This window comes from Eptesicus fuscus, chromosome 13 (genome assembly GCF_027574615.1).
Source record: "Eptesicus fuscus isolate TK198812 chromosome 13, DD_ASM_mEF_20220401, whole genome shotgun sequence".
In the NCBI taxonomy this organism is placed as follows: domain Eukaryota; kingdom Metazoa; phylum Chordata; class Mammalia; order Chiroptera; family Vespertilionidae; genus Eptesicus; species Eptesicus fuscus.
In genome coordinates this window covers 75,774,152-75,802,051 of record NC_072485.1, presented here as the reverse complement: position 1 = coordinate 75,802,051, position 27,900 = coordinate 75,774,152, and the positions used below count along the sequence as shown (strand labels likewise).

Sequence of the window (27,900 nt, the reverse complement as noted above, 5' to 3'; positions counted from 1 at the left end):
GCAGCCAGAGGGCCCAGAGGAGGGGTTTCGAGGCTCACCCCAGGGGTCCACATGTGTGGGTGACAGTGGGGAGGGGCAGTCGGGGACCCTTGCTGGGCAGGGCAGGGCAGGGCTGGGCGCAGGGCAGCATGTACCTACCAGCCGCAGAGGCGAGCTGCAGTGGCGTCTCCGCGTAGCTGTCCTCGCCGCTGTTCACCGCCGAGCCCTCCACGTGGGCGCCGGCGTCCAGCAGCAACTGTCGGGGCACAGGGAGGACACGTAAGTGTGGGGGGCCAAGGGGGCATGTGCTTCAGGAGGCTGTGGGGTCGGACTCCACCCAGCTCACCAGCAGCTGAGGAACCGGAATGGCAGAACTCCAGGTTCCGCTCAGGGCTACGAGTTTCTAGAATCTTTGCCTTCTCCCTGTGGCCTTGGACCAGGCCCCTAAGCTGCGGGGACCTCGGAGCTATGCCTGCAGTGACCCTCCAAGAACTCATGCAGATGAGCAGCATAGAAAGCACTGCCTCCCCTCCCCAATCTACTGAGGGAAACGGAGGCTCTGGGAGGCAGCAGAGATGGTGGGAAGGCCTGGGTGTTAGAGTCCGAAAGAGCCGAGTGCTAGTGCAGGCAACTCAACTCCGGGCCTCAGTCTTCCTCATCTGGAAAATGGGAGGGGACCGCTCGCAGCACTGTTGGGGATTAAGTGAAATGGGGCGCCCCTCTCTGCAGGGGCTCAGTAACCGGTGGACCTCAGAGTTCTCATCAGAGGTTCGGTGAGCTACCCGAGGCGGGAACTGGTGGGGCTCGGCACCACCTTGCTGTCGAGGACACCAGGAGGCCTCCGCATTCTGGGCAGGCCTGGCCAGGGGCCAGGGGCAGGGTTAGCAGATACCAGGCAGTTCCAGCTGAGCTGGGCCCGCGTTGCCTTGGGCAGGGGTGGCGTCTGCACGACTCCACCAGGTGACTTTGAGCTCCGTCTCACCTTTCCCGACCGGCTGCTCTGGAGGGAGCCACCTCCCCCCGCCCGCCCAGGTTTCTGGAGACCAAACCCTCCTCAGAGCTGAGCTTGGAAGTCTGGGGAAACCCCGCCTGCTTCTCACCTGGAGACCAGGTGGGGGGTCCGGGCTGACTGGACAGTGTGTACGGAGCAGGGGTGCCGTCAGCGGGACCACTGTCAGCGAGAAACCAGTCAGGCACCAGTGCCAGAGCCCGTGCACCAAGGTGGTGGAGGTGGGGCACTGCCCACTGGGGCGAAACTGGGCACCAGACCAGGCAAGCCTGGGCCAGGCCGGCACTGTGCTCAGTGCTCAGGAGGCAGCAGCCGGAAAGCAGGCAGGATGTGGCAGCCAGCCTGGTCCCCGCCAGCTCCTGAGTCCCCCTACGGGCCAGGCCGCGAGGACGGTGAACAGGCTGGACATGGCCCCCGCCCTCAGAGGACTCACACTCTAGTGGACAGCAAGGTGTTACATGAACTCCCGGGAAGGAGTCAAATCCTGGAGGAGCAAAGGAGTCTGGGAGTCGAGTGGCAGTGTGGCTGGTGCCGGGCTGGGTTCGATGCTGCTCTGCCCACAGCTTCCCCTTCTAGGCCCGAATCCACACCTGTCACAGCCCCTGGGCCAAGGTGGCCAACAGCGTGGCTTGGCTCAGTAGCTGTGACAGGTGAGTTCTGCCTCAGGAAAGTGGCACTCTGGGCGGTTAACGGGCAGAGGCAGACCTGGGAGGGCGCCGTGGCACAGAGGCAGCTGTGGGGGTTCGTGAGGGAGTAGAAAAAGCGAGGGGTCGGAACGAAGGCGGAGAGAGAACAGCACGTGTGCACAGATTCCAACATGCCGGACTGCTTGGACCTGGGCCTTGTTCCTGACCCCCGCCCCCCATCCTCACACGAAGCCCTCTCCTCAAGACAAACCAGGTGGGGCTCTGCCTGCTGACCAGGTACTTAAGCAGCACCTCTGTATCCCAGCTCCGAGGCAACGGCTCACTGCTTGAGGCTGCGGCTCTGCTTGGGGCCCAGCCCACGGCACTGCACACCTGGCAGGAGCTCACCTGGACCACAGAGATGTGTCCATGCAGCACAGCAAATGTCAGCGCGGTCCAGTGCCGGCTGTCGGGGTGAATGGAGGGGTGCCTGGGAGAGTTGCTGGGAACCTGGGAAAAGACCACAATCAATCCGTGTTTCCTGGGTGAGTGACATTCCCGGGCAGGTCACACAGGCACCTGAGTGAGCGAAGGGGGTACCCTGCGGGGATGGTGACTAGGAATTAACTCGGGTGCTCTCCACATTCCATTGGTAATGTCTGCCTGGAGCACCCTGTGGACAAGGCTCAAAAGGATGCTCAATTAGTGATGTCTGCCCTGGGCAGAGGGAGCACTTGATGCCTCAGAGGAAGGCAGAGCCAGAAGCACTTGGGGATGGGGATTAGGTTGATAAAAGGTAAAAGGTGCCAGCAGGATCGTGGCCATTCTCTTCACTCACCTCCCCCACTGAGCACCCTCCTCTCAGAAAGCCCAAATCTTTGCTAACTGTGATCTCCATGCACCTTGGATTTTCATCCTGAGACACCTCTACCCAGTTGTTCAAAACTCTGCACCCAGCATGCAGCATGGCAGGTGGAGACCCTGTGGTGTTCTCTTGCTGGGTTAGGGGCCTGGGTGCAGCTCTGGGGCTTACGCACCTGGATGTCCAAGTTTGCTCCAGCATCGATCAACATCTGGACCATTGCTTCGTCCCCAGCAGCACAGGCGTACATCAGCGGCGTCATCCCCTACGGGAACCAAAGGCAGAAGCGAAACTATCAGGAAGCAGAATGGGGGGACATATGCCACAGGCCTCTGCCCAGAACCACAGAGCCAAGGGTCCTGCTTCCCCCGCTGCTCATCCGAGCGACCCTGCGCCCGGTGCCGGCCTCCCCGGGGCCTGCGGGCACATGGCACCTGGAGGGCGAGGAGGGGCATTTCCATGAGCACTGCAGGGCCCCAGATGCTGAAGAGCACAGGCCGTGGGGTTGGACGCAGGTGCAAGGCCACCTGCCATGGGGAGCTGTAAACTTCGTCTGCAAGTTACCCGTAACCCTCTGTGCCTCAGTTTATCTTTTTTAAAATTTAATTTTTAAAAATAGGTTTTTATTGGTTTTTAGAGAGAAAGGAAAGGAGAGGGGAGAGAGAGAGAAACATCGGTTGCCTCCTGCACTCCTCCCACTGGGCATGGCGCCAGCAACCCGAGCATGTGCCCTGACTGGGAATCGAACCGTGACCTCTTGGTGCATGGTCCAGTGCTCCACCAACTGAGCCACACCGGCTGGCAGTTTCTGCATCTTGGGAATGGGAAGAGCATTCCTCACAGGGTTGTTGCCAAGAGCGTGAATTACTCTGTGCAGATTGCTGACTGCAGGGTGGGACTGCCTCGCCTGAGCTAAGTCATTATCAGCACTGTCACTGCTGCTGCATTCAACTGCCACCGCCCCGCCCACCCAGGCCCTGTGCACGCCAATCACCGTGTGAGTGGTTTACATGCATTTTCTCATTTAATCGCCATGACACCCCAACTAGGGGGGCTCTGTTATTCTCCCCATGTTACAGGTGAGGGGCAGAGAGGGGGGTTAACGTGCCCACAGCCTCACACGAGGGACACAGCGGAGACAAAGGCCAGGCCCTGGGGCCGTGACGCTCACCCTCTGCAGCGTCTCCTGGGAGGTGGAGATGCTTTCCGGTAACACCCTGAGCTCCTGAGACGTTCAGAGCTCTCCTGGAGCTGAGGCCCAGCCCCCCCGGGGTTTAGGTGGGTGGTGCACGGGCTGCCTCCTGGCCGGAACCTTCTCCGGGGCCAGTAACAGCAGAAGCCGCGGTGGAAAGAGTTATTCCTCAGCTGGATCCTGGCAAGCACTTGCCTGGAGCCCGCACTGTTATTTATTAGGTTATTTGTGTGTAGACAACATCTCCTTGCCTCATAAATCCTTGCCTCGTGCCCAGAGATACAGAAATGGCCTGAGATTAATCATGGGCAAGAGGGCTGTTTACCCACAGATCACTGTATAAATACCAAGGCCGAGGGACACACAGGACCGGGCATTCGGAGAAAAGCCAACTCGGAAATTTGGCTTTGTTTTATTCCCGCCCGCCCCCCCTCCCCACCCCCCCGACACACACACACGCCTGGCTTTTCTCCTCCACACATCTGTACACGATTTGGAGTTTAAAGCAGGCTCGGAGCCCTGTGAGGGGAAACTCCCTTTTCTGTGTTGGGCCGTCTCTACTTCAGGAACATAAAGCGGCTAAACCGAAAGAGGCTGATTAATAGACCCCAGGGATCATCATCGTCGTCAGCATGTGGACAGCAAAACCCAGAATGACCGCTTACTGAGCACTGACCACGTGCCAGAGGCCACGTCGCACCGTAACCCCACGGGGCCGGCACCGTTCTCCCCGTGGTGGAGGGGAGGGAACGGAGGCTCAGAGAGGAGCTTGTCCAAAGGCCACGCTGCGTCTGAAGCCACAGGCTGGGCCTCGAGAGGAAGACACCGACCCCCCCATCCCCCCCCCGCCCCCCCCCCCCCCGGAGCTGCCTGCACAGAGCAGCTCTCCGAACGCACCTGGTCGTCCATGGTGTTGACCCCGTCCGGGCCCAGGGCCGCGATCGCCTGGTGGATGAGGTCCGTCCTCCCGCAGTTGAGCATGCGGAAGCCCAGGTCCTGGCTGAACTTTTCGGTAGCCGCTCGGGCATCCAGCCGCCGGAAGGAACTGAAGCAGCACTCGGGTCTGCGCAGGAAAGACGGACGTGCGTGAGCGTGGCCGTGTGTGGACGCTCTGCTGGGACACGGCCTCGCAGGAGCTGGGACACAGCTGTGCCCGGCGGACGGGTGGGTGGGAAGGACTGGGACCTGCCGGCGCAGCAGCAGTGACTGGCCTGGTCGTGCTCAGTGACACGAGCACACACACGTCTGCTGGTCTACGGCCGTGTCACAGGCGTGCTCGGAGCTCCGGGGAACGGCCCATGGCCCGGAAACAGAGTGCCCTCTAGAAGGATCTACCGGGGCTGCCCGAGGAGCCTGGCCTGGGCCGGGGCCACGGAGAAGGCCTCACTGGGCCCCTAGCGTGGTGTGGTGGCCAAGTCCCGGTTCTTAGCATTACATTCTCCCCTCGAGGCTTCTTGGTGAGGCCAGAAGGACTGAAACGACAGGGAGCTGCCAGAGCCCCACTGCCATCGAGCCCCCTGCCCAGGGAACTCCCAGGAAACCCAGCGTCTGCACCGGGCCCTGCGGGCTTCCAGAAGGCGGCTCGGCCTGCAGCCGTGTGAGGCCACGGTGCCGGGAGTTTAACTTCCAGAAGGAGATCGGGCATTCGCCAGGAAGACAGAGGAGGCCGTAACTAGGGTCTGGGCCGGTCAAAAACAGCAACAAAAGCTGCAAGGCTCTCACGGGCCAAGCATGGCCACACGGACCTCCCCTGGGGCCTGGAGACCCATCTGAGAGAGGCACATCGGGACGGAAATGAGGAGCCCTCGCTGAGACCACATGGACCTGCGTTCAAACCGGGGCACAGCCAGCGGGCTGACTGGGTGTCTCTGGGCAAATTGTCTCAGCTTCCCTCCCTGTAACGTGAGCGTTATAATAGCCCCTTCTTCTCTACAGCTGCCATAGGACCGAGCAATGCACACAGGAAGGAAGGCGCCGCGCCGTGCCTGCACTAGGAAGTGCTCAGGAAAATGGCAGTTCCAGGAAGAGAGGAGAGGACCCACTGCTGCCGCCCCCAAATACCCCGGAGAGCCACATGGCGGGCGAGAGCTCTCCTGCCCTGACCCCAGGTGCTCTGGGCACCAGACCCACGGCTGCAGGAGAGGCCCCCAGAGAGCGGCCAAGGCCAGAGCGACAGCAGTGTCTGCGCTGCCCCTGCCAACCTCCAGGAGACGAGGGAGGGGTGGCCGGGGTGGCAGGGAGCCGGGGCCCTCCCGCCTCGCTCCCTGAGCCCGTACTTGAGCTGCCGGGGCTCGCAGTCCAGGCCGGGCAGCAGCAGCCGGGCCGCCTGCCGGATGTCGCCGCTGTCCACGGTGAGGCTGCGCCGGTGCTCTGCGTAGGTGATGGCCACGCGCATCCACTCCATCAGAGGTGGCAGCAGCATGAAGGGCCTGCGAGGAGGCAGCAGAGAGAGAGGCTCAGGCCCAGGCTCTTGCCTTTCACCAGGACACACCAGACCACGGGCACTCAGAGTTCCGAAGCCCACCGACCCGTTCCTGCCTCGTCCTGAGCACGAACCAGCTCACCTCTGCCCGTCCAGATACCACCGATCCTTCAAGGCTCGGCTCCAGACACCTCCCCAGATCCCTGTCTCCAAAGAAAACAGCCCCCTCCTGCTCCAGGATCCCCCAGGACTCTCTTCCCACAGCCAGTGTGCCTCCTCCTGACTGGACGCTCCCGCTGGGGGAAGAGCCTCCCTCATCGCTGCTCTCTCCAAGCCGTGCCCAGCACGGGGCCGCACACTCAGGTCCTCAGGGAACATGTGCTGAAGGACCAGCGGATGGCTGAGCATCAGGAACTCAGTGTAACGCACCCAGGTTCTCAGTTCGGGGCCAAGCCCTGATTCTGCCCAGAAAAGAATGGCATGTAATTTCCAAGAGCGCGGTGCTCAGGCGTCGGAGTGGGAAGCCAGGAATCCCCGGGGAACGTGTAGATTCTACAAGGACCAACAATCCATTTGTGAATGACCCGTTTGATTACAAGTGCCCATTTGAATTCCCCCCCCAAATAGTTCTTCCGTGATAATGCTACAAGGCAAGCTCAACGGCACCCTTGTACGCATCAGTCCTTCTCATCCAAGGGGAAGGTTTCGTGGAAACCACCGGCACCGGGGAATGAGGCGTAAGTAGGAGAAGAGTCGGTGGATTTGCCAGCCACCCTTCCCCATCGTGGCCAACGGCCAAGACAAAGCCCCAGGTGCAGCCAGCCGCTCCGGTGGCATCTCCCAGCCGCACTCGGGGAAACCCAAGAGGGGACTTGGGAAGTCAGGAGGTCTAGTCAGATGGCGCTGCGATTCATTCCGTTTCGGGCCCCTCGGAGCGTGGCACATGAGAAGTCAGCATCGATGACCTCGGGGGCAGACACGGGGACGGGCTCATTGGGCCTCTGGTTCCCCACCCGCGGACAAGCCCCGTGTCCTCCTCGGAGTCACTCCTGGAGGCTCAGCCTCGAGCCGTTCCAGTAATTCTGTTGGTGCCCAATTCCCGGCGTTAAATCTCTTCCTGCTCAAAATACCTGGGGTGGTTTCTGCTTCCTGAACGGAACACGGATGAATATTCCCAACATGCCGAACCCCCCGGGTCAGCGTGGCTCCTCTGCCTCCGGGGTGGTGGCGGGTGGCCGCCTGCCCACAAACGAAGCCGCCAGCCCCGAAACGGACCTCTTCAGGCCTCTCTCCTGGGCCTCCCCGGCCCCGGCCTGTGGTCCATGGGGAAGTAAAATGGCAAGCGATTCACGGGCTTTCTCGGTAACGTGCTACCTTTGGCCCGTGGGTTCCTGGTCACTGCTTCCTTTCCAGTAATTTCAAGCCCACTGGGCACGCGGAGAAGCGCTGGCCTGCTTTACTGGACATTCTGGAAAATCCCCATAAAAACTCCCTGGGCCGCAGCTGCGCCCTAACTCCAGGGTGAAAGGGCCCCGGAGGAGCAAGGCTGGGAAGGGCTGATGTTTGCATCGTCCCCAGCGTCTCTCCGCTGTGCTCCCTCCCAGAGAAAAAGGCTGTGTCCCTCGTCTGCCTTCCCCTCGGCTGTGCCCGGCCGAAGGCTTCCGGTGCCGGAGTGCAGGTGTCCGCAGGGCCAGGGCCCGAGAGCAGCCGCTCACGGAGCTTCAGTCTCAGGATCCCCCTCGATCTCCTACAAACGTTGAGCTTTTGTTCAATCGTCTTTGAGAGCTTTTGTTCGTGTGTGTTATTCTATTGATAACTACTGTATCGGCAATTAAAACTGAGAAAACGTTACAACATCTGAATACACAAGCTCAGATCCCATCAGACGTCAGTGAGAAGTAACGTAACAGCGTGTCCCACGCCTCCAGGAAACTCCTGGACCCGCGTACGACATCGGGAGTAAAAGGCAAGTAACACGTTACAATGCAAATCATCTGGGCCCTGTGAGCTCCCGGAAAGTCTCTGACACCCCAGGGCTCCCCGGCCCCATTGGGGGAACTGCTGCCAGATCCCTGAGACAGGATGCCCTGGACTGGCAGGCGCAGTGGGTGTGGGGTGGATTTGGGTCTTGTGGGCACGTGGTCTGGCCAGTCCTGGAATGGTGCATGAGCATGGCACACACACGCCTGGCTGGGATCTGAGAGTCCTACCCGCCTTCTCTGCCGCATCCTCACGGGGAGAAAGTTCCAGTGCCCAGTGAACTGGCTCTGCAACCCGGGGCAGATCATCACTCTCTCTGGCCTCTTTTCCTATTAAAGAAGGGTGTTTCCCACCCACGGACATGTTCATTGATTTTTTAGAGAAGGAAGGGGTCGGGGGAGAAACCGATGTGAGAGAGAAGCTTCGATCAGTTGCCGCCTGTACGCGCCCCAACCAGGGATCGAACCTGTAACCTAGGTGTGTGCCCTGATCGGGAGTGGAACCCACACCTTTTGGTTTACAGGAGGACAGTGTTTCTATTTTCCACCGTGGAACCCTTCTGCTGTTACTTCACAGACTGTCCAGTGACCAAGAGCATGGGCTCTGCAGGGAGACTCCTGGGTGGGAATCCAGGGCACGGCCACTGAATGAAACTGACCCTGGGCGGGTTCCCTCACCTCCCTCAGCCTCAGTTCCCCATCTGCAAAATGGGTACAACTCCTAGGACCGCCTCACAAGAAATACGTCTGTGAGGTGTTCAGCAGAGCGTTGGGCACACGGTCAGTTCTCGGTAAAGGTCAACTATTACTGCTATTTTAGTGCCTGGTGATAGACAAAGTACATAACAGTAACAACCAAAAAAGGTTATGGGAATCTGGTCCTCCTGAGTGCCTCAGCTCCGGCCTCTTCAGGCCCGGCCAGTTCTGTCCCCGCAGGCTCCTCCCCCCCGCCCGCAAGTATAAACAAGGAAAGCTTGCAAAAGCCTGCAAGCGAGCTGCCCACCACCTGCACCATCCACCTCAGAAAGGAAACAAACGTGACCGCGATGTGGACTGTGACCTGGAAACCACTGCTGGTGGTGCAGGCGCGCGGCCTTGGCCACCAGGAACCCCGCACCGGGGAAGGACCCACCTCGGGCCGAGGGTCCTGAACTTGTGAGGTGCTGGTGGGGTGAGCGTGGAAGTCCTGCGTGGGGCCTGCACCTCCTGCGTGCACCAAGAGCTACTGTCGACCTAACCTACAAGCCCCACGCGTTCATGCAAACACATCTGCTCAGTCCCGGCTGTGACAAACAGAGCCACTTACGAGGGGATCGACGGGTAGCATTTGTCTTTGTGCATAAAAAGGCAGCTATTGCCACGGGGGTGGGAGTCCAGGAAATGCTCAGATGAAAAAGAATCTTCGATGTGCAGAGGGTGAGAGGAGGAAACAGAGACCCAGCCTTGAAGGTCGCAAGCCAGTTCGCCCAAGGTCACAGAGCAGGCTCAGCAGCAACATGGAGACCAGACCCACATGTCACGACTCGGTTTCTCTTCATCCCTCTTTAAATTAATCGTTTCGATGAGCCTGAGTCTACCACGCCAATGGCCTCATAAGGCCCTTCAACAGGACCAGGTCTGCAAAAGCCATTTTCCCTCTTAAAAAAATGGAAAGAGAATAAACTTCTTAAGGCCTTGGTTTTAAGAGGTCCCTGCAGCCTGGAAAAAAAAAAAATAAACCCTGCCCCACTCAGCAAGCATATGATTTATTGGGATTACAGTCCTATAAGCGGTGTCTTAACAACACAGAACAGGAAACGCCTCCGATTTCCAGCTCAAAGGAGGCTCTGTTCTTTGGGGAGGTGGGCAGGGGCCTCGGGGAAAGAGTCAGGTTGGCTGATGGGCCCCGCGAGCCCCAGGCATCAGGCCCCGTGCCTCTGTCCCCCACCCGCAGGCTGAGTCTGGGCCAGCAGCTACGTGCCCTCTGTGCCCGCCCACGAGGACGTGCGTAGGATACTCGGGCAGGCCCCGGATGTGCCCACTGGCTGGGCAGGGCCTCGAGACCTGGCGGAGCTCAGCCCTGAGAACACTGGGCTGCGGTTTCTTAACTCCCACCTTTGGATGGGAGCACAGAGGGCTCTGGGGTGCGGGCGGGCCTGGCTCCCAGGCCAGGAGGGTTTGGGGAGGTCCAGGATGCCTAAGGCGGGCTCCCGGATAAGGTTTCCCCATCACCATCTCAGCCCAGCCCGAGCTATGAGCACACTTAGCATCGCACAGGGACCAGCCAGGCGGCTGCCGATGAGGATCAAGGGAGGGGGTGGCCAGGATGTCTCCTGAAATTCTTCCGATGACTTGGCCCCACCTTCAGTGGGAGCCGCTGCAAGCCCCGGGGGTGACTGCCCACTGCCATCACCTTCTCACGGATCTTGCTGCTCCCACGCCCCTCCCTGCCGTGCTCTCTGGGCCGCGGAACCTGCAAAGATGCGACACTGTCCCCAATCCAATGATGGCACAGGCAGAGACTTCTCCGGGAAGATCAGGGTCCCGAGAGCCACCGCGGCCTCACACCAAGCCGAAACGTCGGCAGAGAACAAAACCAGGGTTGTCCCACTGAAGTCAGACTGGACGCCCAGAACAAAGGAAGCGATTCTAGTCCAATTCACATCTTGGACTCATTATTTTTCTAGAGTTGCTTGGTCAAACCAGAATGGTTTGGCTCAGCTGGTGTCAGAGCTGGGCAGGCATCTTCCTACTGACCCCCAGGCCTATCTCCTCCAGCAGCCGCTGCCTCAGAGCCTAGAGCTACCCCCCCGACCCCCCCCCCCCACCCCCGGCACAATCCCCGTTTGGGGACAGGTGACTTCTCTTAGAGCCGGGGCTTAGGGCTTTCTGTGGGGAAAAGACACTTTTCTTATTAAAGCTCATCTGGCACAGATTAGAGGCAGTAGATAAACCTCACTTGTCCACATACGCACACGGATATAAATTTAGAATACAGCCAAGCCGGGACCAGCTGCCTGCGACGTCCCTGCCTGTGCCCGGGGACTGCCCTTCAGGCCCCAGTGGAGCCGAAAAGTGAGCACGGGAACGGGAGGTCGCGTGTGTGACCATCGGGACATCCTGGACGGGCCCCTGGGCATCCGGGAATAACAGACGAACACTAACAACTGCTGTTCACAGAGCATCTGCGGAGCACCCAGCTCCGTGTTAAGCCTTGTATACCTCTGGGCTCATTGACTCCTCCTGTCTACTGTATGAAGCAGGTACTGTGACTGTCCCGATCTGACACACGGGGAAACTGAGGCCGGAGAGGTGTAGTCAGCGGCCCGAGGTCATGCCGAGCCGGTAAGTGGCCGAGCTGGGATGTGATCCCAGGCGGAGCGCCCGCCCCTCAACAGTACCCTCCACTGCCACTCAGCCGCGCTGACCGGCCTGCCTCCCACGCCTGGACCTGCCCCTTCGCCTTCCTCTTAGGGGTGAGAAGCATCAGGCACAGCGATTATGTAATTTGTCACCCAAATGGGCCCCTTTGGAGGGAAAAGGAGTGCTATTACCAACAACACCAGGACAGCAGGCGTAAGGAGAGCCGTCTCAGGCAAACGGAACATCTGGTCACCCTGGTGTGAGGGCACCTGGAGTGTCAGGCAGTGGGAGGCCGGCCCTGTCCACCCCCCCGGGAGTAGGTCTCCACTCTCCCTCCAGCTAAGGGCATCCTCACAGCCCTCAGCCCATCTTGTTATTATTTTATTCGTTTGGCTTTTGTCTGCTGCCTCCCCTGGGCTGCAATTTCTCTGAAGGCAGGGGCTGTTTGCTCACCGATGTTTCCCAGCCCTCAGCACAGCAGCCCACGTTCGAAATCCTTGCCCTGACTGGTTTGGCTCAGTGGATGGAGCGTCAGCCTGTGGACTGAAGGGTCCCAGGTTCGATTCCGGTCAAGGGCATGTACCTTGGTTGCGGGCACCTCCCCAGTAAGATGTGTGTAGGAGGCAGCTGATCGATGTTTCTCTCGCATTGGTGTTTCTGACCCTCTATCCCTCCCCCTTCCTCTCTGTAAAAAATCAATAAAATGTATTAAATACAAAATCCAATCTCCGAGTGTATAAAGGTGCAGCACAGGTCTCCCTCCCGGGGCAGCGCCCGCGGCTGCCCCCCTTTCCCGGGGGGTCTGCTCTCACTCCAGATGCTCTGTAGGGCTCCAGAGTTCTGAGTCAGGCCCCTGAGCTGGTGAAATGGGGAACCGTTCTGTCTTCCGTTCTTGGAGGCTTGAGTTGGCTTGGGTACTGGCAAGTGGTTCTCTTTAGGGAAAAAACACACACACTGCCCAGACAAAAAGACGAGCATTTCCTGGGAGAACTTCCTGCCGGGGCACGGCCTCCTGGGGCAGCGTGGCTGACCGGGGCGAGGCCGTCTCTGGGAGGGCAGTGGGGAGGCTGGGATCGAGCCTCGCAGGGAGGGAAAGGGCCGATGTGGTTCTGCACCTGACCCTGTGCCCTTGGCCCCGGTGGAGGGGACACAGCCATGGTTTGGTAACTGGGCCTGACTCCAGGGTGGCATCTCATGTGGGCGGGAGGGTAGAGATTCCAGTGGAGACGGCACACAGGCCACTGCCCCTCCGCCCTTTCTCACGCCCCCCCCCCCACCCCCATCCTTGCTCACACGGCGGGGAGGGCCCTGGGAGCTGTGAGGTCCGGGGCCCCTGACCCACTTCTTAGGCCAAAGCGCCAGCACAGCAGCGGGGCGGGCGAGCAGCTGGTCCAGCAGGCTGGGTATCGCTGCTGCCCACACACCTGGAATGCCGTGGTGTGAGAGCAGGCCTCTCTCCTCTCTGCTGGGGTGCGGCTCCCCCGCCTGCAGGCCACACCTCACCTATGGGGCCCACTGCTGCCATGCGCAGGAGACCGGTCTGTGGTGGCTGGCAGAGACCACACACTCTCGCACCATATGGAAGCCAGACAGAAGAAGGCCTCCGACTGTTCAATCGCACGCCCTCCCAAGGGCGCTGTCACCAGCACCCGCCTCTGCCAACGAGGCAGGCGTGCAAGGCCCGACCCGCTGGCTTAGCTGCTTCATTCACCCCCGGAACACCTGCTGTGCAGCGGGCTGAGGGTTTGTTTAGGGTTTCCGGATCGGAATTCCTGTTTGGATTCACTGAGTGCAATCACACAGCACCCACCTTCCCCCACGTCCCACCGTCTAAGGCAGAAAGATGACCTCGTCACACTGTCAGGTAAAGAGTCTTCAGAAACTTCTAGAAGGAGGCAGGGGCACGGGGCTCTGGAGGCCTAACAGAAATGCACAGTGAAAGGGGGACATTCCTGATGGCAACGAGTGGCTTTGACCCAACCAACCAGAGAAAGAGGAGAAGACGGTGCAGGCTCCAGGCCGACCCTGCTTTCTGCACCCACATCCCAGCCGCAGCCTCAGGAAGGACCCCGGCATGGGCTTCCGGGCAGCAGCGCCCCCTGCTGGGAGGTGCGGAGGGCCTGGATGTGCCGAGTAAGCATGAGGCCATTGCGCACACAGGACCCTCTCAGGCATCCACCCCGCGAGGCGGGAATTGTCATTAGTCTGCATTTTACAAACGTGGAAACTGAGGCTGCGAGAGGTTTGGAGACATGTCTGAGGTCACATAGCTCGCCCATGGTGATTTGTCTGACTCTTAAAAAAAAAAAAAAGATTCTGGGTCTTTCATGAGACCACACTGCCCCCCACAAAATGCTGAGCCTGCGCGGTGGACAGAGGCTCACCTCAGTGGGTCCACCTCACCGCTCCACCCAAACTCCAGCTTCTGCTCCCACAGCCCCATCAGCCCTGATGTCGGCAGGAACGGGAGGCTGGGCTGGGCCCCGAAGCCAGAGGGTGCACATGGATCCCTGAAGAGCCTTCTTCCCCCAAATCTCAAATATTCAAGTAGCAAGCGGGGCACAGACGGCTGTCAGAGGCGGCTGGTCCAGTGGGAGGAGGAACAGCTAAGAGCTGCCCGTCAGGCAAGCAGGAGCAGGCCCGAGGCGGCCCCGCCTGACGCCAGGTTCCACCGGAGCTCTCCTGCCCCAGCCTCCTGTCTGGAAAGCCAACGGCTCAGCCTCCGGAGGGACCTTCCTTAAGAAAGGAAGCTCAGTTCTCTGCAGAGGGGTTTTCCAGCAATACTGCAGACAAAGGGCATTGTTGCTGCCGGGTTATAAAAACACTCCAAACGAATGAGGCCCTGGGGCCTGGCAGTTCCCCCTGTGAGGACCGGTGGGCCCAACAATGGGACAGGAAGTCATATGCAGAGGGCAGCTTCCCAGGGCACTTGTCAGTGGCTGGGCCAGGATGCTGTCCCGTCTCCAGCCCGATGCCTGGCACGGCCACTTCCTTTGTCTGCCCCAATCCCTGGCCTGTTCCCTTTTGGATGCTGGACAGAGAGAGACCCACCCTCAGGCTGGCCTCCCAGGACCAGTGAACTCAAGTCTATTGGAGAAGAGGCTCGGAGTAGTTGAGATCGAGCTGCACCAGCCATGCCGGGTCGAGGAGGTGCTGACCGAGAGACCCGGCTTCCAGGATCTTGCCTTTCTCCTGGGAGGCGGGCGGGTCTATCACCGGGGATCGTGTGAATTCACTGTGCTGTTATAATCGGGCCTCCCCGCCTGCACTCAGATCTGCCTCTTCCTCGCTCGCTGTGCCCTTGGGTTCCCTGCTGACCCTTCCTCAAGGCCTCGGGCTGCTCGCCTGTAAGTGACAGCAATGGCTCCCCCAAGAGCTCATGTGAGGATCTGTCAGACAGCTTGCATCTAAAGTGCTTTATAAACTGCAAAGCTTTGTCTAGATGCTTCTAGCCCAGGCAGAAATAAACCAGGGCACATCACTCCCAAGCTTAACATTGAGCAAGGACCGCCCACCACATGTAGGTCTGTGGCCAAACCAACTAGCGAGGGGCCCGGGGCCCGGGACACCAGTAACTTCAGAAAGTGCTCCACTCACTGCTTGGTCTCTGAACCAACAGGTGGATGAAATCCAGTTTTCAGTTCTTTGAAATCCTTGGGTGGTGCGTTATGATAAATCTGAAGTCTGTACATGTGTTTGTCCAAAATAGTCCTCATTGCATTCGTCCTCTGTGACATCTGGTCTACCTCGTCTTCTGGCCCGGCTACTGCCCGGGCTGAGTTAAGAGGGAATTAAGGGCAGGGACTGAAGAAGGCATATATGAGAGGGAGGGAAAACCTGCCTTTGAGGGGTTGTGATATTTAAAGTCACCCCTGCTTTTGCATTACTTATGCATTAAACAAGATTTAGTTATTCTAGTGCTTCCATAGGTTTGTGAAAACTAATTACACCAACAATAGCAGCTGCCATGTGTGAAGAGTTTACTCTGTGTGCTACGTCCTTTAAATACATGACCTCATTTGATCCCACAAAAACCTTTGGAAGTAGGTCAAGCCACTTTCCATTTAAAAAGCTGGGGAAACCGAGGCCTCAGAAGTTAAAGAACTTCCCCAAAGTACATAACTGGTAAACGGCAGAGCAGAGACCCCGTATTACGGTCGTTGACTCCAAAGCGTCCAATCTTCAGGCTCTACAGCCTATCTCACTAACTGAACAAAATATTTCACTGCCCTACTATGTGCTAGGGACTGTTCTACGTGCCGAGGACACAGTGGGGACAAGGCCAACCCATGATACTTACATTCCAGAGCAGTGGTTCTCAACCTTCCTAATGCCGCGACCCTTTAATACAGTTCCTCATGTTGTGGTGACCCCCAACCACAAAATTATTTTCGTTGCTACTTCATAACTGTAATGTTGCTACTGTTAATGAATTGTAATGTAAATATCTGTGTTTTCCGATGGTCTTAGGTGATCCCTGTGAATCGCAATGTAAATATCTGTGTTTTCTGATGGTCTTAGGCTCTACAGCAGCGGTTCTCAACCTGTGGGTCGCGACCCCTTTCACAGGGGTCGCCTAAGACCATCGAAAAACACAGATATTTACATTACGATTCATTAACAGTAGCGAAATTACAGTTATGAAGTAGCAACGAAAATAATTTCATGGTTGGGGGTCACCACAACATGAGGAACTGTATTAAAGGGTCGCGGCATTAGGAAGGTTGAGAACCACTGCTCTGGAGACAAGTAAGTAAAGCGAATACGTAAGCAAGGTGATTTCGGAGGAGGGAGGTGCTCTGAGGGCGATGGAGAAGGCCTGGCAGCGGGAGGGACAGCTTCTGCACTGCAGACCACAAACAAGTCACTCCCGGGTTTGCTGGGTGGGCCAGTCTGGGGACCACATGCAAACAAGTCCTTAATTCACCCAACAGCTATTCTTCTTCCTTTTACTGCCATTTTGGGCAAACAGATGGAAATTTAATGCAAAAAAGGAGACGAGGAAAAGAGAGAAAAGAGCTTAACGTTGCAAATCTTCTCGAAATGGCATTTAAGGGAGCCACAGGCAGTAGAATAAAGCCACCAGTGCCATCATCTCTATTATCTGTAAGAAAACACTTTCGCAAGCTGAGCAAAAGCTTAACGAGCCCCCTTCTTCAGACTGAGCACATGGCCGATCGGGGCGCCTCCTAGTTATGTGAAGTGCTCATGGGGGACCCCCACCCCCTGCATCTGGAAAGGAACAAAGAGGCGCCTCTCTCCACGCTGTGTACCTCACTTGTGTCGGGGGCACTTCCCCAGAACAGGGGACTCCCCCAGGGGAGTAGGCACTGCTCAGCTCTCCACCTCACACAGGAGGAAACTGAGGCTCAGAGGTAAGGAGTCTTGCTCCGATCACAGCCAGGGCGCCTCTGAGGATGCTCGAAGCCCCCCAAGAAGCAAGTATTAGTGATGACTTTTTAAAAAAAAAAAACACCACACCTAATTTTTGTGTTTTTAAAATGTAGATCCATTTGTCATGAAGTACGCACTTTGAAACAAGCAAAGTCCTTCTGGGACTTCCACTGCTCATGCCACCCTGCCTGTGGCTGTCTCCTAGGCCCAGGCCCAGTCCCGGTCTGTCCCGATGCCACCCCACTGCCCCAGCCTTTCCGAACATCCTCCTGAGTACGATGACGGCGAAGATGGTGACAGCTGACGTACTGTGCGCCAGGCACTCACGAGTCTAAGTGCTTCACATGCATTCACTCAATGAACCCCACAATGCCCCTGGAGGCGGCACTATTATTCTCAGGCTAAGAAGACGAGGCCAAACGACACGCCCACCTACTAGTAAGCGTCAGAGCCAGACTGGATCGGGCCGGCCGCAGGGTCTGAGGGCCAACCTAGGACATTACCATGCAACCCGCCTCCTCCGCCACCGTCTGCTGGTTTGCGCTCATCTGTTCCCTTCTCTCTTGTCTTTTGCCTCCCTCATTAGGCTGCAGACTCCATCACAGAAGCCACCGTTCATAATCCTTACACCCCTTCCCCACGGATCCACGGACGTGAGGGAGAAATGTGCGTTAGTAAGTGAAGCACTTAAGATGCTATCTGTCTCTGTTTGTGCTCTGTGATGCTAGCTATAATTAGCGGTGGCGTTTGTAAGTCGTTGCATTATTAATTATTATTGTTAGTAGCAGTGGTTATATCAGTAATATCGATAGCGGTATTAGCAATTGCATTAGTAGCAGTATTCCTGGCCCAGATAACACTTGAGACCACATTTTAAGAAATGTCACACTACACCAGAGAAGAAGGACTACTGGGGACATCAATGAGAAGAGGCGTCCTGTCTTCAGGCTGACATGGCCCCACATGTGTCCGCACTCACGCCCCTCACTGGGCCCCTGTGCAGCACACAACCTGTGTATCTGTTCTGAGCGGCCCTGCCCAGGCCTCCCTGCCCAGGCCTCCCTGCCCAGGCCTCCCTGCCCAGGCCTCCCTGCCCAGGCCTCCCTGCCCAGGCCTCCCTGCCCCAGGCCTCCCTGCCCAGGCCTCCCTACCCAGGCCTCCCTGCCCAGGCCTCCCTGCCCAGGCCTCCCTGCCCCAGGCCTCCCTGCCCAGGCCTCCCTGCCCAGGCCTCCCTGCCCCAGGCCTCCCTGCCCAGGCCTCTCTGCCCCAGGCCTCCCTGCCCCAGGCCTCCCTGCCCCAGGCCTCCCTGCCCCAGGCCTCCCTGCCCAGGCCTCCCTGCCCCAGGCCTCCCTGCCCAGGCCTCCCTACCCAGGCCTCCCTGCCCCAGGCCTCCCTGCCCAGGCCTCCCTGCCCCAGGCCTCCCTGCCCAGGCCTCCCTGCTCCAGGCCTCCCTGCCCCAGGCCTCCCTGCCCCAGGCCAGGAAAGAGCTGGAATGCCATAGAGAAAACACTAGACCGGCAGCCAGCAGGCCTGGATCCTGGGGCTCTTCAACCACTCGCCTCCTGGAGATCGGGTCACCTGCCAGAGCCATAAGGTCTTGTCTGTAAAATGAGTGGATGGAGCAAAAAACGTGCCTAAAACCCTAACAGTGACACCACTGTCGTCAAAAGAGGTGGCAGCTACCACTGACGAAGGCCAGTTCCGCCCACTGTCCTGAGTGCTTTTCCTCAGAGCAGCAGCTCACGCGCTTCTCACCACCACCTTTCCCGGGAGGTGTGAGCACCCCATTTTAGAAAAGAGGCAACTGGATTTCTCAAGAGTCCGGGAAGTGGGCGCTAGAGCCGGCAGACCCGAGACCGAGGCCAAAGCCCACATTCACTGACCCCTGTGCCTCAGCCCAGGTCCAACAATCCCCCTGCCTCCTGGGCCAGGCCTTCCCCATCTGCATCCCAGCCCACCCGGTGCCAGCCGCCTCCTCATAGGCAGGGCGGCAGGCCCCCGTCAGTCCACGCACACTGGGCACCCGGCCCACCATGTGTGCAGCCCAAGGAAGATCCCTACCGCTCGTTGTTCAGGGCCATTCGCGGGGGGTCCAGGTTGGGGTTCTCCATGGACTCCATCTGTGGGCACCGCAGGAAGTAGTAGAGCGTGTGGAGGGCGTCAGGGGACCAGGTGATGGGCTGGGGTGGCTGGCGGGCCTGCCGAGCGGGGCTGGAGCCAGGACACAGGGGGCGGCGCCCCTGCATGTGGTGCATGGCTCTGGACACCAGGTCACCTGCAGGGGGGAGGGGGGGAGGACGGGAAGAAGGGAGGAGAGGAAAGAGAAAACAAAGTCTGAGTTCCCGGCCCACATTCTCCAAGGATGCTTGCAGCTAAAGCCTTCTAATTACAGTCTGCCCTGGGCGGGGGTGGAAGCTGTCACCTAGACACGCCACCGCTTGGTTTCCCTTTCACTTTCGGTCTTGCCTACACAGCTGAACGAAACACCTGGCGGCCCGCCCCTCCGCCCCTCCGCCCCTCCGGAGCGCAGGCGAATGCGGTTTCTTTTTCGACATCCCCACTCTCTCCACCACCCCACGGGCCTCGCCCCAGCTCTCTGACCCAGGGAATCCCTCTGGGCCTCCTCGCCCAGCCTCCCACAACCAGTGCCAGACGCAGGGGACGCCCCTGTGCTGTCTTGTGCGAAGGCCCAGGTACTTCAGTCAGGACGCTGCCTCAGTCCCCATCGCATCAAGCAGCAGCACCCCCACCGTCATCCGCCCGGCACTCACTGCGCGCTAAGCATTCACTTCCCTGGAAATAGGATTTGATGTGATCCTTAACATGCCGGGGGCCACGGATTATCCCCATTTTACAGATGAAGAAATGGAGGCTCAGCCGGTAAACAAACACTTACGGACCCCACACACTTGCCTGCTCACAGGGAGGCCGCGGTGCACCCGGCGGTTGTTCACCGGCCAAGGTCAGGGGGCTCGGCCATGGTCTACACTGGAAACCAGGCTGTTGGACTCCACAGCCCGTGAGCTGAGCCGGGGCCTGGGCTGTGGGGTCTCAGGGCCCCACGTCCTGTGCTGTGTTTCTGCCCAAGTCAAGTCTTTTCAGTACCCCCCCAGCCCGGGCAGGAAGCTCCCGCCATTGTGTGCGGCCACAATGCTGAGAAAGGATGGGGGAAGCCGCCCCAGGCACCTGCGGGCCCCTCGGTTCTGGGACAAGTGGCGCCGGTCCATCCTCCTCGGGCCTGGGAACGCAAGGGCCTCCCCTGGGGGCCAGCTTCCTCCCATCCGGTCATGGCTGACCCCGAGGGGGGACAAATATGCAGGTTGTCATTTGGCAGGTAAAGTGTCATTCAATGTATGGCAGAACCAAGTCATTCGCTTATTCAGTTTATCTTCGCTCTGCAGCTTCTCAGAGGCTGGTACTTCGTTCCACGGTGTCCCCGGCACCCTGCCCGGGATCTACTGCCTAACAGGTGCTCAGCAGACCCTTCGAGAATGAAGAAATAGCCTTGCACCTTCGTTTCATCTTAACATACCATGTCCGGGGCTTGATTTGAGCTCATTCGCTGCCCAGTTCTCCCACGACAGCCACAGCGATGGTGTGCGGCTTCTGAGCAGGGACAGTGGCACCCCTGGAATTGGAGATCTCCGCTGGGAAAGAGCGTGTCCCCGACCCCAAGGTCCTCACTCCTCTCCACACGCCTGACTGCTCGTCCCTGCAGCTGTGGCTCGGCTCCCTGGGTGCCTCCCAGCAAACCCCACCCTCTGGCCAAGAGGGTGGAGGGCAGCAAGTTACTGACAAAAGGCTCCCATCCCCAAGACTCTGATTTAATGGGTCTGGGGCAGGACCCGGGCATCTGGACTTTGTAAAAGTCCCCCTGGCGAATCTACTGCCCAGTGGGGTCTGAGCATCACCAGGTACGTGGGTGCGAGCATAGTTCCCAGTGTCCAGTCAGGGCTCTTGCTACTTCCAATCTTACACACGTTACCGATCAGAGCCTTGGTTTCCTCATCTGTGAAATGAGAATCATCACAGCTAACCTCTGAACTGTGCGGGTCCCAATCAGTAAATAATAGGTGGGAAGCACTCCACATCCTGCTCGGCACAGAGTAAGAACTCGACAAAGGTTAAGTACAACACCATCGCGATTGCTGGCCTAGTCCCCTCACCCCTCTATCCTGCAGGCTGTTGCTTCCTCCCAGGACCTCTGTCTGCAGTCAAGCGCGGCCCCACATTTCCCAGGAAAGGAGGCCGGGCCCTGAAATGCCAGCCCCCAGCCCTGCCCTCGGGCTCCTGGGTGGCAGAAACCGGCACCGACACCCCCACCCCGCAGCCGCCTCAGCACAGCTCGTCGTACCAGCTGAGTCGGCTGCAGTGAGCTGAAACCCGGCTCCCGCCTCCCCGGGCCCAAACGCCCTCACTTCGGGCAGGACCGCAGGGCCCAGCGGAGGAGGAGCCACAGAGCCTGCGGTCTGCCTCCAAGAGAAACCTTGTGGAGATACCATTCCCACGGCAGACAAGGTGGAAGTCATCGTTAATTACGTTTCTGATTGTTTTCTTGTTCCTGGTGGAGAACCCTCTGGCAACACAATTCCAGCCAGAATGCAGGCAAAAAAAAACACAACAATAATAATAATAATAAAATAAAAATCCAGAAAGAAATGGGAGCCTCGGAAGGGCTCCCTAACTGGAACAGGGAGGCTCTCAGAAGGTTCGGGAAGGCCACGGAGACAGCAGAATGGCAGCAGGAGCTGGGGGTCCCTGGACTTCTTGGCTCCAAGCCCAGCGACATGCCATCAGTCTCTCTCAACAACCAGCCAATCCCGATCAGGCATCTGAACACGCACACTGCTCTGCACCCCTCATTCGTGGCCAACGGCAGCCGCGCGCTCTGGCTGTTCTCCCAGAGAGATTTTCCTCCCGGCCACCTTAGATTTTCTCGGCTCCGCGATAGACACGAAAAGAGAGAAAATCTCATTCAGTCTTTACAACCACCCTTAAGGGGGGCATTTCTGTTTTACAGACAAGGAAACAGGCTCACAGAAGTGAAATGATTTGTCCCAGTCGCACCACGAGCCGGTGAACCAGCCAGGCCTTGAACTGGGGGCCCCGTGCTCCCACCACTTGCCCTTGGCGGCTGCGCCATTGCCTCCGGAAGTGTGGTCTGCAAACGGCCACAGGTCTGCAAGCTGCTACTGGGTCGCAACAAGTTAATTTCAGAAATTTCAGACATTTCAAAACAACAACAACTCCATAGCAATGTCTATCTAATCTAATAATAATAAAAAAAATTGGCTCGCGTTTTACATGTCTTTTAGTTTACTTTTCTGGACATTTATTTTTATCGTGTTCTATTACAGTTTCAGTCTGCCGCGTGGGGGCAGGGTGGGTAAAACCCGCAGCTCGTATGAGAAGCCTTGGCCCAGATTGGACACTGGGAGCTGCTTCTGGAAAATTCTTGTACTTGAGAATCACTTGATCCTAAGCCTGATGAAACCTCGGTCCGAAGCCCAGAAACACCCACCGGGCATGCAAAGCCCGCCCTCGCTGCTCGTTAACCAGAGCGCCTCGATCAGAGGTGCCGCAGGTTTCACTCCGGGCTGCCCACCCTCATTAGGTGCCATCCCATAAAACCAATAAAGCCGGCGGAGGCTGGAGTTCAGCAGGCTCCTCCATCTGGCTGCCTTTAAAAGAGGGGTTTTGTTTTGTTTGTGTCTTATCCCCCCCCCCCGCCCCATGGACATTTTCATGGGCAGAGCGGGACAGAGGAACACACAGGTGCCCAAGTTCCCGTGCAGCTGGACCTGATGCAAGAAAGAAACTTCTTGACCTACCTGGCAGGCTGGGCTTGGCAGAGGGCAGGGAGCTGATGCCTGCTAAACCTGGGGCAAGGCTTTAGGTACAAGGTGCTCGGTGCCAAGTATCACTAACCTCATTAAGCTCTTTAGTCTCGGAGAGAAAAATTGCAATATCTGCCTCCACCTTGTCTCCTCCTCCCTCCTTCACAGTGGGATGAGCAAAAACCCTGGTTTCAGAGCCAGGGGCCGCGGGCAGCCTGGTGCATGACACAGACTGTCGGTTGTCGGTGAAAAGGGGCTATGGGGCTACTGCTTCCCTTTGCCCTGAGGAGTGGCTGGGCCAGGATGGGGACCGCTCCTAATGCACATGTGCGCGCGCGCGCGCGCGCGAGCACACACACACACACACACACACCCCTGGCATCTGGTACCGTTCTAATCACTGGGCTGCAGGGGAACAGGGGATAAAGCAGAGTCTCTATTCTCATGAAGCTCACAGGTCAGATGAAGCTGACGGGTCGTGGCCTCAGGACACCGTGAGGGAGAAGTATTTACATGGGAATAGATGATAAATGTCAAGTGGCGATCAAGGCTTTGAAAAAACCAAAGCCGCAAGAGGAAAGACAGAGGAATGAGAGTGGATGCTCATCCACGCGGGGTGCTCAGGGAAGGCCTACTAAGGCGCCATTTGGGCAGAGACTTGCAGAGTATTTAGGGGGAAAGGTCACAGGCACAGGGAACAGCAAGTGCAAAGGCCCTGGGGTGTGATGTATGTGGCCACGAGGCTGGGGTGGCTGGAGCCCGGTCATCTAGATAAAGCCAGATCAAATACTCCATCGTGGGCTACAGCGAGGATATCAGATTTCACTGAGTGAGCCGGGCAACCATAGCGGGCACAGAGGGGATGCTGAGCAGATGGGTAACATAATCCAATTTGTGTTTGAAACGGCCCTGGTTGGGGCTGAGTGGGTAGCCGTGGAGGGGGTGAAAGGGGAAAACTAAGATCTGAGAGAGTTTTAGAAGGTGGGACCGACAGGACTCTGTCTCCCTTCTCCTGAGGGATGTTTCTGAGTGCCCCGTGGGCCTGGCTGTGGACGGCAATGGACAGAGGCCGCGTGGGGAAGGACAAAGGCTCAGGGCCCAGCCTCGACGTCAGCTGCCCGAATGCTGGTGGCAGGGCCGCGAGCCCCGTCCAGGGAGCCCACGTCCCACGTGAAAGAGCTCTGCTAACAGCAGGTACGTTGCGAGTCGAGCCCACACCCTGATTCCTTTTGCCGCCTGACCTGGGGGGAAATCACTTTTCTCCTCTGAGCCTCAGTTTCCTCACCAGCACACACCTTGCTGAGCTGCTCTGAGGAGTACATGAGATCATGCGGTGCCTTGCACACAGTAGGTACTCAATGTCCAAGATGCAAAACAAAGCCAAGATGCCTTCCGATGGTCTGAAGGCTGAGTGCATCCCTCACTGCTCTCGGGGCAGGAGAGTTTTCCAAGCACACCGCGCCCGCTCCCTGCACGTCCCTCGGGGGGCAGGGGACCCAGGTGGCCATCCTGCCGTCCCCCAGAAGACAGAGAGCGGACGGCTGGCTTTCCCTCCCAGTCCCAAGCACTGATCCGCTCTGCGACCTGGAACCAGGCACCTTTGTTTCCTGTCCTGGGAAGGGGAGGAAGAAAGAAGGGAGGAAGCCGCGTCCTCAAGCAACAGAAAGGTTCGCCGTTCACTGTTCAGGGGCCAGAAAACTCCAAGAAATTATAAATGGAAAAGGCTGAGCGAAGCGCCATCTGTTCCAGCCTGCGCGCGAGGGCCCCTGGGTGTGTGGCCGCCGCCGGTGGTCGTGGCCTCAGGACACAGTGAGGGAGAAGGAAGGACGAAGGATGTGCAGTTTGATGTCTCAAATAACTGGGTAGTGACCTTGGCCGCAGAGCCCTGAGGTCCTGGGGGTGCCAGGGCTCCTGCAGGGCCTGGGGTGCCCTCCTTCACCCCGAGCGGCTCTGTTTTTATTGTCCCTTTTCCAGGTTGAGGTTTAAGGGGCGCTTTCCTTTAAAAACAACACTGGTGGTGAAGTCACTACTCTGGGGGCAGGCGGGTAAAATCAATGAGTGAAACAGGCCAACTCTAGCATAACGAGGTACGTGGCAACGTAGGGGACACATGCCCGCTTCGCGGCCCACGGGCCCTCCCCCGTCGCTGCCACGCAGGAGCGGAGCCCCGTGTCCCCAGATCATCTGGGTGCGGTGACGGCCACTCGCGGCCAAGCCACACGGGACTGTGGGCCACCTGTGTGCGACCTCCGGCCCGGGAGGACCGAGCGTCCAGGGAAGGCAAGAAACGTGACGACGGAGGAGGCCGGAACCCAGAAGCCAGCCTCACCCTCGCCTTCTCCCCCACAGCCAGAGGGGGTGCCACACGTACTCAGCTCGGAGATGCTCCCCACGCAGGTGGCCAGGAGGGACTGCTCCAGGGTCCGGAGCTCCAGCTGCGCGTAGGCATCGGCGCGCTCGTCCTGGCCCAGGGACCCGCCGTTGTAGGGGCTGAAGTACGCCGGGAGGGAGAGGACACCTGTGGGGAGACAAGACAGACAGGTCACCCCGGGGAAGCGAAGCTCTTGGCAGAGCAGCGTCGGTGGCAACTGTCAAGGCTCCACTTGGGGACGGCCGACTCCCACCAAGGACGGCGCTGCAGGGCCAGGGCGAGCGGCGGCCGGCTCGCAGGTGGCGCTGAGCCAAGTGGAGGCTGGGAGCCGCACAAGACCTCCTTCACTCCTTTACTCCGCACTCACTGGGCATGTGCAGGGTGCCTCGCCCGCCCCCGGTGCGGTGAGACTGTCAGGGTGCTGGGGTGACAAGGAGCTCAGGGGAGGGCTGTGTCAGGGTCAACCTCCACCTGGCGGCCTAACGGGCAGCACCGCCCCAGCCTCTCACCTCCTGTGCTGCCCCCCTTCCTTCTTCAAGCCACGAGGGGCCCTGGGAGAAACCACAGAGAAAGATGCTGCCCGCTCCCCTCCCGAAGGGGACCCGTCCCGACCCAGCCGCTGGCCAAGCCCAATTAGTGTTTTTCATTAGCACTGCCGCGGCCGGGGAGCCGAGCTGTCAGCATCCGCCCCCAGGGGGGCGGCCTGTTCATTTCTCCGACTCACTGTGTGGCTTCTTAGAAAGCACCAGACAAGCAAAATCAGCCTGGCTGAAAATTACATGTGGGTTCCTCAGAGCACGCGGTCACACGCATTCCCAACGTTTAGGGACGGCTGTTTCTTTGATCAATGCCTCTTTGTCCACCACCCTGATTTTTTTTTTTTTTTTTTAAGGCAAATACCCACAGGAATTTAATCAGTCAGTGTTGAGAAAATGTCTTCAAATTCCCTGAGATAACTGGAGGCCCCCGGGATGTGGCCAGATGCGCGTTAGAATTCCCTACCCTAAACCCACAGAAACGCATGACGACGGCCGCGGGGCGTGCAGGGGAGCGGCGGAGACCGGGCCGCGGAGCTGGGCTCTGTCACTTAACCCGGCGGCGTGATCAGGGGCAGGTCACCTCATTTCTCTGCGCCTCCGACCCCTCGCGTGTTAACTGGGGATGAGGGACGTGCGCAGCTGGCAGCGTGGCCCTGAAGGGGAACTGAGCTGCTGCGTGTGGACACGGGGACAGCGTGTGGCTCAGAGATGCAGGCTTTGCTCACACACTCATGTTCCTTTCCACCGGGTAGGCACTGCTATCTCCATGTTACACACCGGGAGTCTGACGTTCAGAGAATTGAACAGCTTGTCGGCTAAGTAGCAGAGCTGGGGTTCGAACCTGGGTCTGATCGATGCTAGGTCATGCACACTCGACCCCAGACCCAATGCGCACAACCTCCCAGCTCTCCTTCGGCTGCCCCGACTCGGCGGCCTGTGCATGTGGCAACGCTGCGGTGTTATTACTGCCCGTTCCACCCGCCGGAACCCCCGTGCTGAGCCCTGTGTGTTTCTTTCCTGGGCCAAACGCACATGGCAGGCCTCCCCCTCCCCCGGATCCTGACCACTCCTCGGTTCAGCCGCCGGTCAGCCCTGCCCTCCCAGCCTGCCCTTCCCTTGACCCGGCTCCCTGCCCTCCTTGCTGCCTCACTGCCGCTAGGCACTGCCCATCTCCCTTTGCCCCTTTGGATGGCAGCGGCCCCTCCCGTCACATCCGGCTCACTGACTTGGCAAAGCACTTCCTCAGAGCTGTTTCCCGTGGGAGGCGGAGGAGGGCATGACTGGGTTCCCCCTGCCCTATTCCAAAGCAGAAACTCTCCCCGACAGCTGAGTGCCCGTTAGGAAAAGCTGGGAGCATTCAAACAAGTGAGCCAGGGAGAACATCACACGCGCACATACCCTGAGCTAACCCCACGGACAGCCCGGACACCAGGAGGGCTCCTCCGCTCCTCTCTGTTATTAATCTCCAGAAACCACCCAGGGGACATGTGGATCACATCTGCAGTGCTCACAGCAAGGGGATAGGAAATTCAGCTGATTTGTCAAAGGATTCCCAGAGAGAAATGTTATGTCAATGGATCTAGTAACAGGAGCTGGCAGCTCCATTAATAACAGGTCCCATGTTCCCAGTCATCACCCACCCACGGGGATTCTCACTTAATACTGTGGCAACAGTAATTATGAACCGATTATTAATAATAATAATTAATAACATCACCGCTTCTACGTAGTACCTTTTGCTCTTAAGAAAGAGGCTTAGAAGCACTTCCTCAAAGCGCTTTATTCCTCGAGTAACTTATTCCTCCAGCGAGGTTGGTAGGGCAGTCATCCTGGTTGACAGTCTTGTCCTCAATAATGTTGACTGCTATTGAGGGCGGACTCTATGCCAGGCACTGTGATAACTTACTTGCACGATCACATAGAATCCCCCCCAAGACTTGGTGAGGTACCCATCCTACCCATCTTACGGATGAGAAATCCAACGTCCCCCAAAGTTAAGCGACTTGCCCGAAGTTATTGAGGGTCAGAAACTGACCTGGGGCTAAAATGTCAATCTCTTGATTTCTGAAATAAAACGGCATGCTGCTCTTTGGCCCCCGTGTCCTTTAGTGAAACTGCACTGGAATATTTGCAAAAAGAGGGGTTCTGTTTGGGCCTTGGTTTGATAAATTTGAAGACCCAGAAATATGACTTTCCTTCTAATGGGTCCCCAGGCACCTCTGGCCAAGGTCCCTGGAGGTCTCCCCTGAAACTTGAGAGAGAGAAGGCTGTCTTCCTACTGCCTCTGTTCTTTCTACAGCAGTCCCACAGCTTGTCTTCCAGACCCGCTCCTTAAGAAAGCGTGTGTT

The 27,900-nt window shown here is 58.3% G+C and overlaps 1 protein-coding gene across 2 annotated transcripts in view; it reads right to left on the bottom strand.

The window, feature by feature from the left end:
- ABTB2 (ankyrin repeat and BTB domain containing 2) overlaps positions 1–27,900 on the bottom strand; it is a 141,068-nt gene that overhangs the window by 8,818 nt on the left and 104,350 nt on the right. For both annotated transcript variants that reach the window (XM_008146818.3, XM_054725764.1), the window contains exons 2-8: positions 25,014–25,160; positions 18,867–19,080; positions 5,945–6,097; positions 4,566–4,731; positions 2,652–2,741; positions 2,023–2,124; positions 139–235 (exon numbers count right to left, since the gene is read on the bottom strand). In XM_008146818.3, the coding sequence (XP_008145040.2) occupies positions 139–235; positions 2,023–2,124; positions 2,652–2,741; positions 4,566–4,731; positions 5,945–6,097; positions 18,867–19,080; positions 25,014–25,160 (969 nt within the window). The remainder of the gene's footprint in view (positions 1–138; positions 236–2,022; positions 2,125–2,651; positions 2,742–4,565; positions 4,732–5,944; positions 6,098–18,866; positions 19,081–25,013; positions 25,161–27,900) is intronic.